The 18,295-nt window shown below is 43.8% G+C and overlaps 1 protein-coding gene across 1 annotated transcript; it reads right to left on the bottom strand.

The window, feature by feature from the left end:
• Positions 1-4,234: 4,234 nt before the first annotated feature.
• LOC138395339 (glutathione S-transferase A3-like) lies at positions 4,235-14,077 on the bottom strand. Its single transcript, XM_069488083.1, has 7 exons — positions 13,999-14,077; positions 11,775-11,880; positions 10,399-10,450; positions 9,646-9,778; positions 7,586-7,727; positions 6,344-6,475; positions 4,235-4,593 (listed from the first exon to the last, which is right to left on the bottom strand). Exons 2-7 carry the CDS (start codon positions 11,859-11,861, stop codon positions 4,471-4,473), a joined length of 669 nt encoding a protein of 222 aa, XP_069344184.1. The 5' UTR covers positions 11,862-11,880; positions 13,999-14,077; the 3' UTR covers positions 4,235-4,470.
• Between the last annotated feature and the right edge of the window lie 4,218 nt (positions 14,078-18,295).

Raw genomic sequence — 18,295 nt, 5'->3', positions numbered from 1 at the left:
ACATCAGAATGTGCCTAGCAGAGACTTCACTTTAATGGGTTCCTGGGAATTCCACCCCAAGAATCATGATCCTCTTAGCAGAGCGAGTCACAGCAAGGTGAGAAGGCTGCCAGGCTGGGAAAGCCCGGCCCCTGCCCAGGCAGCTCCTACTTCCAGGGCAGAATCTCCATCTCCAGGCTCCGTAGGTTTGCACCCACGAATGTCTGCCTTCCTCCCCTTCAAATCAGGATCACTCCGCACCCCTGTTCAGACATTGCTCTCTGTAGCATCTTGCAACTTGCTTTTCTTTATGGTCCTTTCAATGTCACTTCACCTAGGTGCTCTATTTTTTCCTTTAAATCCTGTTAGGCCCTGGTTGTTCCAACACCTAGATTTTCAGAGACTCTCATTGAAACTCCCAGTCTCTTTCTTGTTTCGCAATATTAATATTTATTCCACCTCATTGTTGACTCTTACATTCAAATCTCTTGACTTGAACATTCCAGCTAGTTGTTTACATGAATTGTAAAAACTAGTTATACGAGTACATTCCAGTGATTGTCTAGTTTTTTCATCAAGATATGGAGTTTTAGTGCTTTGGGAAGTCATGTGGCCCAGTGATCCTCACGCAGGGGTTACTTTGCTCCCTCACCCCATTTAGTAATGTCTGCAGACACTTTGGGTTGTTACATTTGGGGGGTGGGGGTGGGGATCTATAGCATCAGGTAAGTAGAAGCCAGGATGCCTCAAAACATCCTAGAATGGACAGGACAGCCCCCCCACACACAAAGATTTACCCCAATCAAAAAGGCAGCAGTGCTGACAGTGAGAAACATGATCTAGGTTTGCATGGATTGGTTGAAGCTCACAGAGAGAGAATGTGACTTGTCATTTGGTGAATTAGTGGCAAAGACTAAATTAGAATTTAGTTTTCCTGACATTCAGACCAATGTATTCCTATTACAATAAACCTTAATTTTGCTGCAGTTCCTTATGTACATGTGGTGTCTCCACTAAACTGTGAGGTCCTGGAAAGCAGAGAGGTCTCATAGTATTTTTTAGCACAGCGTACTACACATAGTAGCATTACAGTATCACTGATGCTTGATAGAGCAAATAGCACTGTTAGATAGTTTAGTGCTCACAGATATTTCTACAATTTCCTCCTTTGAGTTTGCTTGATGAGAATGAATACTATAGAAAAATTAAACAAAAGAACCGTGATACTGGCTAAACCAATCTTGATTAGCAGAGGCAATTTTGCAATTTAAACAAAATTAATAAAGAAGTGGGACTGCCCCACTGAGTATACACAGACTAAGGAACAAAAATCTGGAAAGAGCAGGGGATCTAGGCAAATGTTTAACTAAACAAAGGGTAAGGATTAACAAATACTTGTTGAACTGGGAATATGGTAACAAGAAAGGCATTAGTGTGCTTAATTTTGTTCAAGTCATAAATCCAGGTCATCTTGCTTTATAAAACTAAAAGTCCTGCTGATTCAGGTTCATCTGCAGGTTACAGACAGTTGCTCACAAAAACATTTTCCCACTTCACTGCATACTAACCTTAGAGAAATATTGAAAAGCCAATGTCATCAACACTTGGCTACAAATCACAAAGTACGTCTTACAAAGGAAAGAGCTAATGCGTATGATGTCTACCATCAGGTTGTAAATTAGAATTGTGTTTGGTAGGCACTCGTGGCTCCTTTCTCACCAGAAGATGAAGATTTGAGAAGCAGCTGGAGGCATGAAATTCTCCAGATGTGCGTCCCTTTCACTGGTCATTTGGGAATCCCAAGTCTGTGATTTTGCCAAATCTAAATTCACAATTGCAAGCTGACTGCTTCTATAGAAAAAGCAACTTGAGCATGAACTACATGTCCTCAGGCACTGGACACATATTCCAACTATCTAAAATGATACCATCTCTTTGTTCCCCTCACCCTCATATCATTAAATTCTCATGCCCTAATTTTCTAAGTTCTTCATTTTTACGTTTCTATAAGGATTGTAAGGGTGGTCAGAATCAAAATCGAGTCACTAATGTTAAGAAAACCCTGACAAACAGAGTCGGAAAAGGCCATGAGAACAAGGTCCTCACGCTTGTTTGTCTGACCACCAAACACACTATAAAAACCACAAAGTTACACAAAGGCCTTCGCAACCGTATCCAAAGATAGGTCTGCAAGGACACCTGCCCAGCAACTACCTGTCCAAACATGCACTGACATCACTCTTGACATTGATCTTTGTAGCAAAGGATAAGTATTTCAACACAATTATGTAATCCTCCTCATTATTTCCCTTTGAAAATCTCTGTCTTCCTTTACTTCCCTAAATGCACACCTGGTTTACTATTGCAGACATGGGCTCAACACAATACTTCCCTGCCACATAAATATCTTCTCTTTTAAAGAGAATTTCTCTGTTTGTTAGTTAACAAAATGTATCCAAAAAAAGCTGAATAAAAACTCTTGAACTGTCACACAAGCACACAAAGAAGGAATTGATGGAAGTGTAAAACAGACTTTTTCTTGTTCTAAGGGCACATATTAAAGTATTTTTCTGGTGACCTAGGCTGGAGGAGGTGAGGCAGTGTGGGAAGATGTTTAACATCCGTACTTACTTTGCTGTCACCACCATGGCTCAATAACTGAGTGACGTCCTCATGTGTCTGTAAGTTATTTACCATGTCAGTAAACCCCCTTCCACTGAAAGACTTAGGGTCAAGTTTGTAGTAATCTGTGACAGGAGCCACGAGAAACTAAGACAAACTCCCACCTATTCCCTCCACTACCAAGGGATTATTTTGAAGCAAATTCCAGATGCCCTAGCACCTTGTCTATAAATAATAATATTTACCTCTGGAAAGTAAGGATTTCTTTTGTAAACATAATCACACTATTTTCTCTTATCACATTGAAATTTTACAATTCCTTAATTTTATCTAATATTCAGCATTCTAATCCACCTAAGTCCTAAGTCTTTGCAGTAGGTTTATTTTCCTCAGCATCCCAGCAAGGTCCGTACATAGCATCTGAGTGATGTGAATAAATGTGCTTTGTAGAAATGGAGTCACACCAAGTGAGTGGGGCTTTGTGAGCTCTCCAAGCCCAGACTCGGGTCCTAGGTCCTGGAGGTGTACATGGAGCTGTGCAGGTGTCACAGCCGTTGGTGATGCAGCCCTGGGGACCCAGCAGGCCATGCCCCACCCCGAGAGCTGACAGGACAGGAGCAGACACAGTGGCCCCCGGCTGTTGACAGAGCCTTCCAGGGCTCTGTGGAGGGCAGAGGAGAGGCCACGAGGTGGGCAGGGAAGTGTGGCCAGGTGGGAAGGAGCTTGCCAGGCAGGGCTGGCCACTGTGCCCAGGCAGGAAGGCCAGAGGCCCCGCCATGCTCTGGGGGTGATGGCTGGAGATCAGGGGGTGAGGAGGCGGGGAGGACCCCTTCTGCCTGCAATGGGGACTCACTGAAGAATTTCAGAAAGGTGGTGGCGCTCAGATTTGTATTTTAGAAAAACCACTGTGGTTGTCAGTGGAGAAGAGGCCCCAGGGAAGTGAAGGTGCCGTCAGGGAGCCCTGTGAGTCTGTCTGCTCCTCACACCTGTCACTGCGGGGAGCTCCCTCTGAGAGCAGGGGGGCTCAGTGTGCCACAGCCCAGACCTCCCAGGGAGACCAGCATTATGGGCCCAGGGTGGGGCTGAAGCTAGAAATGGCTCCTAACCCAAGCACTCTGGCATGGTGACAGGCAGGGAAAATATGATTTTACTGTATTTATTTATATGTAATTCCCATGTATAGTCCGTATCTGGGAAGCCCAGGCCTGAGTGGCACTGAGAGAACTGAGAGCAAAGCTCATGTCCGGGCCCCACACAGGATTGGACAGCACAGTAACGGTGGCCTTGTGCACCTGCAGGTAAGGGACAGCAGGGTCACCTGAGAGCAGAGGGTGGGTCTGTTGTGTTCTCTGTTGTGTTCCCCTCCTAGGAACACTGAAGAGTCCACAGCCATAACAACTGTTTGAAAATGCATAAGAAAGAACCTTTCATTATCAGAAGTATAATGACTGTCCAAGGTCAGAAGAAAACTTTGCTATGCTGATCCCCAGAATGGTAACTCTTCTCCAGTGCACACCTGAGAATGTCAGATGTAAATTTCTGCACTTGACTTCTTAATAGTCTATATGACAAATGTTACAGCAAAATTTCTGGAAAACTCAAACAGACCACATAATCTACATTTTCCTTTTGTACTAAATTTTTAATTCCAAAAAAGAGGCAGGTCAGGAACACATTGGAAATATGATTTCATATCAGATCCTAATGAAAAAGAATGGATTTTAACTAAGTTTGCACACAGGAGTTATTTTTATTTGATTATCACATAATTTGAAAAAGTTTATTAGCCACCCTCAGTATGAGGCAAGTACTTCATTGCTGCAAAGAGATTATTGGTCTTGCGTGGACTTCTCGTCCATGACTGCTTTTTTAAAACCTGAAAGCCTTCCTTGCTTCTGCTATAGCCTCTGCAGTTAGAAGAGGCTTCCTCTGGCTGCCAGGCTGCAGAAACTTCTTCACCGTGGGGAGGTTGCTGATTCTGGTTTGCAGGGCCTGCAATGCACAGATCACAGCCTCACAGTGCAGCCCAAAGACCACAGCAATTATTAGACAACCCAGGGAATCTGAGCCCTGCCACTCTACACACAGACCGTGTCCCCTCCCTGAGCACCAGTGTGGCAGCTGGGAACAGACACCAGAGAAATGAAGATACAAGGAGAAAATATAGCTCAGTTGCATTTTCCCAAGGATGTGTCTAAGACTTTATTCTGTCCACAGTCCTCCTGACCTTCTTCCTTCCACATGAATCCTGTAGATTCATGGCTCTCATGCAATCCGAGAAAAAATAATGTGTTTGTCACTGTCAACATAGTGAAGTGTCTAAGCAGGAAAAATGAAGATATCGGAAAACTGAGCTGGGAATGAAGATAGAAAATAGTAAAGGCAAACCTTGGGGCCAGTGAAACCAGTTTTCCCACTGAGAGGTGGAGACAGGGGCATGGGTGGGAGTGTGTAGGGGAGGCCTGGGCAGAGAGGAGCACAAGGTCTGACAGCAGGGGCCGGAGCCCAGGGAAGGAAACCAGATGCAAAGAGATCTGCCCAGACAGACTCGGTGTGGGAAGACAGGGGCACCCCTGGGATGAAGGGACTCCCGGAGAAATCAGGCACAGAGGCTGCAATGCAGTGCAGGACAGGAAGAGAGATGCTGGGCTCTGGGTTCTTTCTATGATCACACTAACTGTCACAGTAGGAAAAAAAATTTTTTCCTTGGGGCCACCATGTTTTATTACAAAAACAGAATAAAAACTTCAAAAACAAAACGATCCTTTCTAATTTAATGAAAAATTTCTTATTTTTTATTGTTTTCTGTGGGTGAGTTACATGCAACTTGAAAAATAGTTCATGCAGCTCCCAAGGTGAAGAGACATGAGTTACATACGCTTCACGAGGCCCCAGGCTCAAAACTAGCATGAGTTAAATACAACTCACATGGCAGTTAATGTGTTATAAAAGCTAAAATAGTCAGTGTAAAAATGGAAGGAAGGCTTAACAAATAGCTCCGTTTTGCTTCTGAGTGGCAGCAGTAATGTCCTTTAGGTAAACGCTTCTGCTTAGCTCTGCACGTAGATCAGCATAGTACAGGAAGAATTTAGTTTTCACTTGAATTCTAGAAGAAAGATGATAACCGTCCCTTTCCCAAAACTAACTCCTGGGAGATAAAGAAAATACACACAAGTACCAATAATATGTTAAAGATTTATAGGAACATCATGACCTGACCTACACCCTGCAAAGTTAAATGACCAGGAACAAAGAAGTTTTACAACCTCCTCAGATCCTCCCCGACACCGAGATGTCTGCATTCCTTGGTTACCTATGCAACCCACCTCCTTTTCATCCCTTCGTTTAACATAAAAATGTGGCCAAAATTAAGACTAATTGAAGATGGTTCTTTGGGACATGAGTCCACCATCTTCTCTGTTTTCTGGCTCTCCACATAAAAGTCACCTTGCCTCCCCCAGCACCTTGTCTCTCAAATTACTACCTGTCCTGCAATGAATGGTGCGAGCTTGAACTTGCTTACACTGGGGTAGCATCTGCCTCAAATATCCTTCCCATAACAACAATCTTTTCATGCCTCAGAACCAGGGCCTGGAAGCTCATTTGGGAGACCTGGGGACAGTACCAGCCTGGAGGAGGCTGGGGTCTGAATGTCACCAGTCCAAGGGCCCAAATACTACATTCCATCACGGGAGATGTGGGGCTGCCTCTTTGGGGGCTGTGAGATAGTGAAACTGATCACCTTCAGCAGAGGGAAGTTGGAGGTAAGGCTGGGGTCCAGCTCTTCCAGGTGGTAGATAAGTTCAACCAGCTGAATGTCAGCCCGGCTCAGCCTGTTGCCAACAAGGTAGTCCTGTCCGTGGCTCTTTAACACCTGGGGAATTCGAGGCATCAGATCAGGCTCACAGGCTCAGTCAGGCTGGGCACCTGCTTGTCCCTGAGCCTCTCCATCCTGACCCTCCCACTTCTGCATCCTCCTTGGCAGTTGTGAGACCCAGACCTTTCTCCATGGTCCCTGATTCATGAGTGAGAGTGAGAAGCAGGCTGTGCTCCCCGCTCCCCTCCTCAGGGGAAACCCAGGCTCCTGTTTCCTCTGCTCATTCCCACAGCCCTGCAGAGTTCACACCTCCCACCCGCACTGGCATCTTCCACGTGTGCCCGGGTCTCAGCACCTGCTGCGGCATGTTTCTGTCTGCCCCGCGCCCTAAAGCTCACAGCCCTGATGTTCCAGGACTAGCTCTGCTCTCTGCTCTCTCTCTCTGCAGTCTCCCTTGACAGCCCTCTCCACCCAGGAGGACACTTCTCCTCCTTCTTCTCTCCTCATTTCCTGGTCTACATGCTGGGATCTGAAGTAAACCTGGGTGACCTTGAATTCATCATCTTGCACCATCAGCTCGGACTCCTAACTTACATGGGGCTATAATCTGCAAGGTGAACTGTCTAGGGCTGAACTGCACTGATGTCTGCAACTTACTTTGATATGTGTTTAAAAAAAATCTTTGTATCCATGCCAGTGCCATCATCCCTGTTTAGATACTCCTCTTTCATCTCTGAAACACTACAATATTCTCCTGAGGGACAGCTGGTCTCATATCTTCTGACATATGGTGCAGAATAGTTTCTGATGTATTGCTTTCACCATGCTCTTCTTGAATCAAAGCCCAGTGTGTTCTGTAGGCTATAGCCCAGTCTCTAGTGTGGCTCAGAGCCTTGTACAGCCCACGTTTTATTTATGACTATGAAATTCTATGGAATAGAGAATTCTAGATTTGGGTCTAGTAAATTGAAATGTGCTGGAAAATTATAATTTGGTATAAGTGGTACAATTCTTCACAGTCTATTTCATAAAATGTCTTGAGAGTCACAGAGCTGCAGTGGGGTTCAGGAAGTCTCATTGAAAGGGCAGATCACTGCCTCACGAACGCCCGGGGACTATTTTTCTATTGCCTTCTAAACTCAGTGCCATGAAATGCTGAACACTTACTTTTTCAAAGGCAGGGAAATAGCGATTTGTTGTTTTCTCTCTGATCAAGGCAAGCTTGGCATCTTTTTCCTCAGGTGGATGCCCGGGGAAAACAACGACCAAGTCATTCAAATCTGCCATACCTTCTACATACATGTCAATCCTGAAAGACAAAACACCCTCACTGTCAACTGTCTCCTGCCTTAGATTTGATGGTTTAAACATGTATGAGACTAGAACATCGAGTAGTAATTCACCTCCAGTGGGTACCTTTTCTATGTCAGTCAATTTCATATGATTTTTACACACATGAACATTCATTACATAAAACACCATATTGGGGTAGATGTGTTTCTAACATTTTTGTTATACACATGAATAAATATAGGTTCAAGGAGCATCGGTGACCTGTCCCAAGTCATAGTCATGAGGAAAATTGATGGATTCCCTGTAAGTAACCTCTGATACTACACTAAATTTGACTTCTCTATTGTTGTCTGTTCTGTGATAAACTCAGTGTGACTCAGGTGGCCAAAGACCTGCTGCCTCAGTGACCTCAACAGAGTCCCTGGCACACCCATCTCGGTCATGTTCCTTTTCCTCTCCCACCATTCTGCTCCTCCCAGGCACACGTCTCTGCCCCATGTTAGCAGGTCTTTCAACCGTCCACCATAAACACCGTCCACAGCCCCCTCCAAGTGCTGCTGCCCTGCTCCAGCCGTGTCTGCATTTCTCCCGGCCCCACGTGAACACCCTTCCCTGGTGTGATCCTGACACAGTTACCACCCATGTGGACAGTAGGAGACCTTCTTTCTTTTCTGTCAAACTGGGTTTTCCACCACACTTTTTAAAATAACAGCTTTATGGACATATATTCACATACTATAATTGTCATTCATTTAAAGTATACTATTCAGTGGATTTTGGTACATTTTTAGAATTCTGAAAATATCATCACATTCTAATTCCAGAACATTTTTATCACCCTGAAAAGAAAATCTGTACCTATTGGCAGTATTCTTCATTTCTCCCCACTCCCACCCCTCTAGTCCCACTATTCTACTTCCTGCCTCCACAAATTCCAATATTCTGGACATTTCATACAAAAGAAATACTACAGCATGTGGCCTTCTGTGTCTGGTTTCCTTTATGCAACATGCTGTCTTTAAGGTCAACCATGCTGAGCATACATCAGAACCTCACTCCTTTTCACAACCAAATAACGTCCCCCTGTGTGCATTTGGCACATTTTGTTTCTCCATTCATCTGCTGATGGATATTGGGCTGTTTTCACTTGTTAGCTTTATGAATATTGCTGTTATTTGCATTGTAATTTTGTGTACAAGATTTAGTGTGGATGTATTTTCAATTCTTTGGGTGATATACCTAGTAGAGAAATTGCTGATTCATTGTTAACTCTGTTAGCCTTTTTGAGGAACTGCCAGAAGTTCCAACAAGGTTATGTTTTGACTTATGAAATCTCATCACAATAGGGAGGAAATCCCAGAGCACTGGTGGTATTACATACATCTGGTTGCTTCAGACTTGTATCGAAATGTTAAGGCAACCCCTGCATATTGGGCAGGAGGCTCTACTGACCCTTGTCAAGTCGAAGAGTCCCAAAACTGGTTGATAACCTAGGTACCGGTCATCACTCTTGTAATTACTGAAACTTGAGATTCAGCTCCTTTGGGCCCTTCCTCCCCAGGCCATCATCTACACACACTCAAGCAATATAACCCTTGTCCCTACCTGCTGGCGGGAATTCAGCTCCTAAAGGCCTGAGCACCTGGAACCAGGATTCCACCACCCTCCTGAGTTCATGGTTCACGAGTGTTTGGAAGCCTCTGTCACGGCGCTGCACCCGTAGGCTGCATCCTCGTGTATGATCACACTCGCCTGAACCCTCCCACGTTCCTCTTCCTTCACGTCCACAGGACTCTGCCATCCTGGACTTCAACACCTGTGCCCAAGGCCCAGCCTGCTGCTGTCCTGCCCCCCTGCATGGTCCTGCTCACTCGAGGCAGGACCTCAAGCTCTCCTGGGTCAGCTGCTGGTGTGAGGACAGAAAATGTACCTACAGGGCTCTCTCCTTTAAGTCCTTCCCATAGAGGTTGTGCTTGCTGGCGAAGTAGTTGAGGATGGCTCTCGTCTGCACCAGCTCCATCCCATCAATCTCCACCATTGGCACTTGCTGGAACATCAGACGCCCACCTTCGGGAAGAAGGAAAGAAAAAGGAAAGAGAGGTGACTATGGGCCCCGCTGGCAGAAGTGACAACAGGGTGGCCAAGTGCATGTCATTTAACATGGGAAGTTCCCAACGTAAGTCTCCTGGTTTTCATGACAGTTAAGGTAGTTTCTGAGAGAAGTTTCCATGTACAAGTCCTATTCCTCAAAGCCTGTAATATTGCCAGGATATCACCTTGTCAATCTGGGAACACTAAAGAACTCAGTTCAAGATGGACCCATATCTACTGCTATTGTCCAATGTGCATCCTTGTGTGTCCTTGTGTGGGGAGGGCTGTGTGGGACCCTGAGCTATCACAGTGCGATCACAGTGCATAAATCACAAGAAAGCAAGGACAGGGCATTTTCAGGGAGCTGGGGATGGTTCCTTTAGCAAATACTCAGTGAGGTCCGGCCCTTTTCAGCCCTGAGAGTTGCCAGACCTGCTCAAGGAAATACTCCCCTTCCATTTTAACCACTTTTCTCCCTCTCCACCACCCCAGATCACACCCCCGACACACACACATAGTTATGGCCTGGTGTTAAAACCTTCCTGTGTACCTTCTATTAGTTACGCTTACAGAGGCATTTAGATACTTGTACTTACTACTTTTTAACTCATCCAAATCTTCTTGACATGTTATAAGTATCTCTTCAAACTGGAAGCAAAACAGTAAATGGGTTCTCGTTAGTTCATCCCACAGCACTATAGACTATTACACTTGAATGGCCCCTGTCCAGAACATAACCTGGAGAAGGTGAGATTTCTGAGATTTGCAGGGACACACACTAGTCTGGCCATGAGCATGTGGAAATGTGGGTTAGACCCATGGAGAAGGGGGTGCGCGGGGAGCCCAGAGCTGCTCACTCTTCACAGCAGCTCCCCTCTCCTCCACCCGGACCCCACAGTGTTCATGGTACGGTCATGATTTGGGAGGGGAAGTCACTGAAGGGAAGGGACTGGGAAGTTCTTCTAGTTATGGTGCTGCAATATCTCAGAAAATCCTGTGTCTCCAGGATAGATCAGAACAGAACCTGTGTGTCCCTGGCCTGGGGTGTGCTGTGGACCAATGGCCATCTAAGATTCTGCCACAAAGGGGTGTTTGCTGTAATTTAAATCATTCTTTACCATTGTATAGTTTAAAAGAGGTTCTTAGTCATCAAAAGGTCAGGAAATTGGGGGTTTCTAATGTGCTCATTGCAATAGAGATTGTGGATCTGTGATCACACAGGATCATGATGTAGGTGCAGATATATGACAGAGGTATATAAGTGAGGACGTGTGTGTGCCAGCAATTAACCAAGCATCCCGTTCAAGACAATCAGAGGGATGGTGGGTGGTCACTGCAGGAGTTGGGATGGGGTTGGCCAGTGTGATGTTGCTGGACAGCCTGAGGGACTGGGTCGTAACCGTCAGTCTCTGGGTACCAGGAACCCAGAGCGCTGAGCGAGGGCCTCCAGTCAGCCCTGCCCCCCAGTCCCCTCAGTCAAGCTGGGATGGAGAGGAGGGAGCCTGGGTGCTCTAAGCCGGGCCCCTGCACCTGCTGTGCTGCACTCACCCTGCCCAGGGCTCTGACATATCTCCAAACTCACACACATTTATACTAAAAAATAAACAATTCTTTAATATCATCTAATATTTAATTAATATTCAGGTTTCTAATTGTGATTTAAAGTGTCATAAGTTACATTTTTGCTTTGCTTAAATCCAAATCCAAATAACTCCACACATCATGGTTAATTGATGTTTCTTTTGGTTCTTTTGAAAATATCTTTTGATTGTTTATGTGTTCTTTGGTGGACAGATGGACAAATATTTTTTCCTTTTCATTTGGTCAAATTAGTCCATTTTTTTTTCTTAGTAACTGGGGATATTTTCACTGAAGGTAAAATTATTCACAGATCATCTGGCATGGAAGTCTCCTGGCTTAGAAAAGGATTTTGATACAGTTCATTTTAGATATGTCCTAAGTCCCACCCTACCTCTACTCCAGCTGTAGCCAAGAGCCACCGCAGGGACTCCACTCTGCCCCGTGTATTGAAGTAGTGAAGCTTGGGCTTCCCTGCCATAATAGCAGTCTCTTGGTTTCTATAAACAGAAATAAATAAATGAATGAAGGTGTCCACAGAAGCAAAATGTACGTTAGGATGTATGGTTGAATAGCACCAACAATATGGAAGGAGTATCTGCCTTTCTCATGGCAGGGTTGGAAGAGTCCAAGGAAGATTTTCCAAAGCCCAAATTTTCACCCATTAGTACCCAACATGGTGAAAATTCTCCAGACCAGTCTCATGTTGCCATTTGTCCTTAGTTTGAGAACCTAAATAGGACAGCCTGGATCCCACACAGGTGAAGGCCCTGGGAGCCCGGGAGGGACCTTGAAACCAGAGGACCTCACTGACAGGGAGGAGCAGGAGGGAGCAGAGTCACTCTTCAGCTCTGGGTGTTACGCTGCTCTCGCTCACAAGCAGAACTGGGGCTTAGTCTTGTCCTGACTGTAGCCAAAACCTAAGTTTTCTCTACAGCGAAAAGTGTTCATTTCTTTTCTATTGGATGTCTATATTTTTCCACTTCTGGGAGAGTTTTATTTTACACTCTAGAAAAATGGTATTTGCTGCATTAATTTTATATTATAAAGAAAGGAAGTAACATTGGTTTAGTGTTTGACATAATATGCAATTTCTCATTTTTATCCACATGTATTTTTCATAAAAGTTACTTGATATACCTTGTTACTATTCTAAGTTTACAGTTCAGGTTATTAATATCTATAGAGATTACATTACATGGTAAACCTAGCACAGTTTTTATCTAACACCAAATTCTTGGAGCTTCTCTATACCAGCATGTAGAACCTCGGTCTTCTGACGTTCACACTAGCTTCTGTTATATCTTATCATGGAATTTTCACAGCCTGTAGAAGGTACCATTTTCAATCTCCCCCCAGCCCTTATTCCCACCCCCCACACCCACCCAGCTCTCAGAAAGCAGAGAAGTTGTTGTAGTCTTTATGCATGGGACATGGGGACATTGCTGAAAGTTCAGTGCACTCTTCATAGGCTATGACACAGCTAGATAACTCAAGAGCATGGCTTTTCTTTTTCTTCTTTTAGCTTTTCCCTCATATGGCTCACGACTTTAGAATAAACTAGTATAGAGTATTTAAATGACAAGCTATGATCATAGAAATAAAATGATCAATCCTGATTATCAAATACACCACTCTGCTTTTTAAACAGAATTACCAAAGCAATAGCACTCTCCTATACAGTAGAAACATAATGACTATGCAAAATAAATAAATAAATAAAGAGTGTTTTGCCAGGGTAGCCCAGGGGGATGTTTAATTTGGCAAATAGAAGGAATTTGCAAATGCCCTGTTGGACTGAAAACATGACAGCTCAAGAGAAGGACACTATGATGTTTGTCTAAGATGCAAGTGCACATCCGCTTGTCATACTATCCTGAAAGTCCTCAACATTTAGATTCACTTGCAATGTTGGGACTAAACCCTACTCAGCCTTTGGTCCCAGAAATGCTGAACAAGGAAGAGGAGGAGGAGGAATAGGAGAAGGATTGAAAAAGAAGGAGAGGAAGGGGAAATACACACTAGTTGGTGTCCAATCGCAAAGTAATTTGTGAACAATAAGCTAATGCATGTGAAGTCGATTATGGACATGTACATTTAGATCCTAATCAGCAAGGATTGATGATTGGTTTCCCACCTGGAGGAGCGGGTTTAGAAGCAGGAGAGGCATGCAATCACCTGGGTACATTTCCTTTACATTACTCAAGTGGGACCCCAAAGGGGTGACCCTAACCAAATGTAAATCTAGTATAAATGTGTGTTGACTCCTGTATGAATCATACTGATATCTACTATTTAACTGTGTAACAGATTGTGTGTAAGCTGTGACACGCCTCCTGGCACTGGCGTGGCAGCATTTTCAGATTGCTCGTACTGTTGTCACTCTCACTTTTCTCACATCATCTAAGTTACTGCCCTGGTTTTCTAAATTCCTGAATCTTATTTTTGTTTAAGCCATTTGTTCAGGAACCAGTAAACAATGCTTGAATTGTCTCCTGAGCACACTAAGAAGGCACAATAAGAACATGAAGTACTCACACAAAGTAACACATTGAAACATGCTCTCCTAGTGAAGCAGACACAGAACATTTAGGAAGGTTCTTAAGGTCAGTACTAACCTAATGAAGTCCTGGCTGCGTCTCTGCTCAGCTCCTCCAGGCCAGCTCCTGAGCTGTGTGTCAGCTGCTTAAATGCTGGGACACTCCTGCCCGTTGAACCGGGCGGGCCCAATAGGGAACAGCCACCCCCACAGGGTTGAAGGCTCCAGAGTTCCATGCTGGGCTAGAAAGCATGACAGTCAACAATGCTTCATTTCAAGGTCATCTAAAAATGCACAATAAGGGATTTCAGATCTATTTGGCTGCCTCAGAAGGTCCCAGGGCACCAGGCTTGTTTGAACACTGTTTAAGGAGGATCTCATTAAATAGGCTGCAGGTTTAGGGCAGATGAGAAACCTTGTGGGGGGAGGAGGAGAGTGGCATAACAGGGTGTTGTCGGGGAAGGGGACTTGAGAGAGAGAATGGGGAGACCGAACCTATGTTTAGAAAAAGCACTCAATGATGAATGCTGTTGCAAAATTCTGTAGGCTGAAGAATCTAGCAGAGTTGTCCTAGCCCTGGGTGGGAAAACCTCAGCTGCATTTCCTAGGGTCACTGGCAGATCCTTCTCTATGGGGAACATGTTGGCCTTTCTCTGTAGCCCAAGGCCCTTGATGCACCATTTCTTCTGCCCGGAACATGCTCTTCTCCCCTCCTCGCAGGCATCCCGTCCTTCCTCTGTCCTATCACTCTTCCCACATTCTGTGTTCAACGTCTGCGTTTCTCCTGCTCAGCGTGAGCTCCTGAGGACAAGGCTGCCCGGTCCCCGTGGCTGACCGCAGCGCCCAGCGTATGGCAGGGGCTCAATGTGTATCTGTGATTTCTCTATTTCTAATGGAAATTGTCTAACATACAAATGTAGAAAGAACAGTGTAATGAGCTTGACATACCCATCACCTTGGTTCAACTACCGTCAGCAATATTTGAAGCAAATCCCAGACTTATTTTATTTCATCAATAAATAATGTGTATCATTGAAATCTTTTTACTGTAATTATTTACATTACAGAAAAATTGCAAAACTAGTATGGTGTACCTAAATATCCTTCACCCAGTGTCCCCTAATGTTAACAGCTTACATGACCATAGTACAAGGATCAAAACCAAGAATTTAACACTGATGTAATACTTTTAAGTACACTGTAGACCTTACCTAGATTTTACCAGCTTTTCAACCCATGTCCTTTTCATTGTCCAAGATCCCATCCAGGACCCCAAGCTGTATTCAGTTGTAATGTCTCCTTAGTCACCTTCAATTGTTATCAAAAGTTCGGTACTTGTCCCTGAAGCCAAATCAGTGAGAACAAAGCAGAAGGGAAATGATTTGAGGAAAAGGAAAGAGAAGCTTATTAATTTGTCAGCAAATGAGGAGGGCGGCAGACTAGCATCTGAAAAGACTACCATCCTGCCTTTAAGCAGAAATACAGGGCTTTTTAAAGAGGATGTTTCAGCTTTGGGCTATTGTTATTTAACTATAGTTAGTGGTTTTGGTCAACCTTGTCTCTGGGGAAGATGATCTAACGGCCTTTGTCCCGATAATTCTGTTGGGTCATCTCTTGTGCTTTAAGATACTAGAAAACAAAGAACAGAGAACATTTTTCTGCCCCTTTGATTACTGGCATTGGGCAAGAATGCAGGTTTTAATTCTCCAAAAGGGTGAAGGGTTTTAAAGAGACAAATCATAAAACATTCTGCCCATTTCCAGAACGTCTCCTCTGTTACATATTTACCACTATCAATTCTATCCTTCCATATCAATGAGAGAAGGGGAGACACGGGCACAGAGCTACTTTCTGCTGAATTTGAGTGATATTTTAGATGAAATGTTCGTACTTACTTCTGCCATTGCTCTTTCTGGTTTGTCAAAGCTTTGGCAATAGATTTTAAAAAAATAAATAATGCAACAGATTACCAGGTGACAAAGGGCACAAACAACAACTACAACCGTGGGGACTGACAAGGCTAAAGGGAGGATACTTGATAAGACAGATTGTACCCTGGTTGGTATCTAAGACACCAGTAGGACTGTGGGTCCTTCCTGTCACCTTGTACAGTACGTCTTATACAGGGCTGGGTGAGAAAGAAACATGGGAGCTCTGAGTACAGAGCTATTCATCACAATGACAAACCCAGCAACAAGACAGACCAGCAGAAGAGGCGATAGCTTGAGAAATCCTCGTTAAGGAGTTGTCTCTCCATCTTCACAGGGTCCCTCCCATTTCTCCATCAGTTGTTGTTTGGGTCCTTGTTCTTTGTACGCTTTAAGCAACACCTGGTCTCCTAGTTTAAAGAGGTGGAGGGGTGCTTCCAGCTGGGATGGGGACCTGAAAGAGACAAACTCATGAATAGTGGTCAGTATTTGACTTATTTGTTTGACATATTGCTTTACTCTGTTTTCTTCACTTATGGTTATATTACCATATTTACCTCAGGGTGCTAGGAATGGTCTCCCATAAACTATTTCATAGAGTTTTAACTTAGGCCTGCTTCTAGAGGCTACCCTTATCTGAAGGAGGGCAAGCAGCAACACCTTATTCCACTTCAGATGGGTTTGGCACCGTAAGGTGTATGCCTTGTACACTATCATTAATGACACGTGGAGCAGCACCAGCTCTGGTGGCAGCTCCCTGGAACCTGCCTCCTAGGCCAGAGGTGACGAGTTCCTCAGCTGCTGCTTCACCAACAGCTGTCTCAATATGACTTACTTGAAAAAAGTCTGGGTACATCTTGTATTCCTTCTGGAGCTCCAGGGGCAAATGTAGATACAGAGAGGGACAGAAGATATGTAGTATGAAGAACAGATAGACAGATGGATAGATTATAAATAGAAAGATACATAGATACATAGAATGATTGATAGGTAAAATAATAGATGGGTACATAGAAATTATAAATAGATACATATATATGGAATTATTGATAGAAAAAATGATAGCTGGATGGATGAATAGATACATCAAAGAAAGAGGATGTATGTGCTCTCCAGTATGTTCAGAGACTCACCCGTCTCCCAGGAACCGGGGCAAGAGCAAACTCTCATTTGCTGAGTTGTGATTATGAATTTTATGTACATTATCTCATTTCACTTCCTTGATAGCCCTCAAAAGTAAATATAACTATCTCTGTTTTCCAAAGAGAAAGTTGAGGCTTAGAGGTTAAACAACCTACCAAGTTTATAGACCTCATAATGGAAGGAGTTGCGATTTATCTGTAAGTCTCCCTTCTTTCCGCTAACAAACAGTGTAATTTGGCATTGGTGTGTTACTCTCGGTGTTGTGAAGGCTATTTAGGTTATGTAATGGGATGAAGTCTATGGATGTTTTGTGCCTGGCTCCTGTTTTCCTGGAGACTGTGGGGTAGGAAAGCCAGGATTTGGGCGTGAGGAGCTTACTCTTCTGGAGGAATGTATTTCACTGCTGCTTGCTCTGGGGAAAGGAACCCCCAAAATGGAATTAGTCTTTATTTGGACTAGGGGTACTGGTCACTTCACTTCCTTTTGTGCCTTGTCATTGACTCCCTAAATACTTACTGAACTCCAGCTATGTATTAGACACTGTTGGGGATTCAAAGTTACGTAAGAAACTCCCCTCAAAGTTTATTCCATTGGAAGAGACTGACAAAAAGTCCAAAATATTGTAATGGGTATGTATTGGGTATTGTGCTGGGAAAATGTGCCGGACTGTAAGCTCCATGAGAACAAGGTGCACGTATCTTTTGCCTGCCAGTGTGTGATGGCTCTCAGTTTTTGGTTTTCTCTGTGTACTCTAGGAGTTCAAGGAGAACTACAAAACACTGATGAAAGAAATCATAGATGACACAAATTGAAAAACATCCCATGCTCATAGATTAGAATAATCAGTATTATTAAAATGTCTGTACTGCCCAAAGTAATTTACAGATCCAATACAATTCCTATCAAAATACCAATGTCATTTTTCACAGAATTTTTTAAAAATCCTAAATTTCATATGGAATGAAAAAAAAAGAAAAGAAAAGAAAAGAAAAAAAAGCCTGAACAGTCAAAGCAATCCTAAGCAAAAAGAACAAATCTGGAGGCATCTTATTACTCAACTTCAAATTATACTACAAAGCTATAGTAACCAAAACAGTATGGTACTGATATAAAAGTAGACACATAGGTCAATTGAACAGAATAGAGAACTCAGAAATAAGACCCTATACCTACAACCAAAAAAAGGAAAAGAAACAGTATAATTGGGTCTCCCCAGAGACATAACTCCTTTAATTTGCTACTGGAATCATCAGGATATATTCCTTTCAAAACAAGCCCATTTTCTTCTTGAGGTAAATATAGTAA

Source organism: Eulemur rufifrons, chromosome 15 (assembly GCF_041146395.1).
Source record: "Eulemur rufifrons isolate Redbay chromosome 15, OSU_ERuf_1, whole genome shotgun sequence".
NCBI lineage: Eukaryota > Metazoa > Chordata > Mammalia > Primates > Lemuridae > Eulemur > Eulemur rufifrons.
This window is presented reverse-complemented; position numbering and strand designations above follow the sequence as displayed.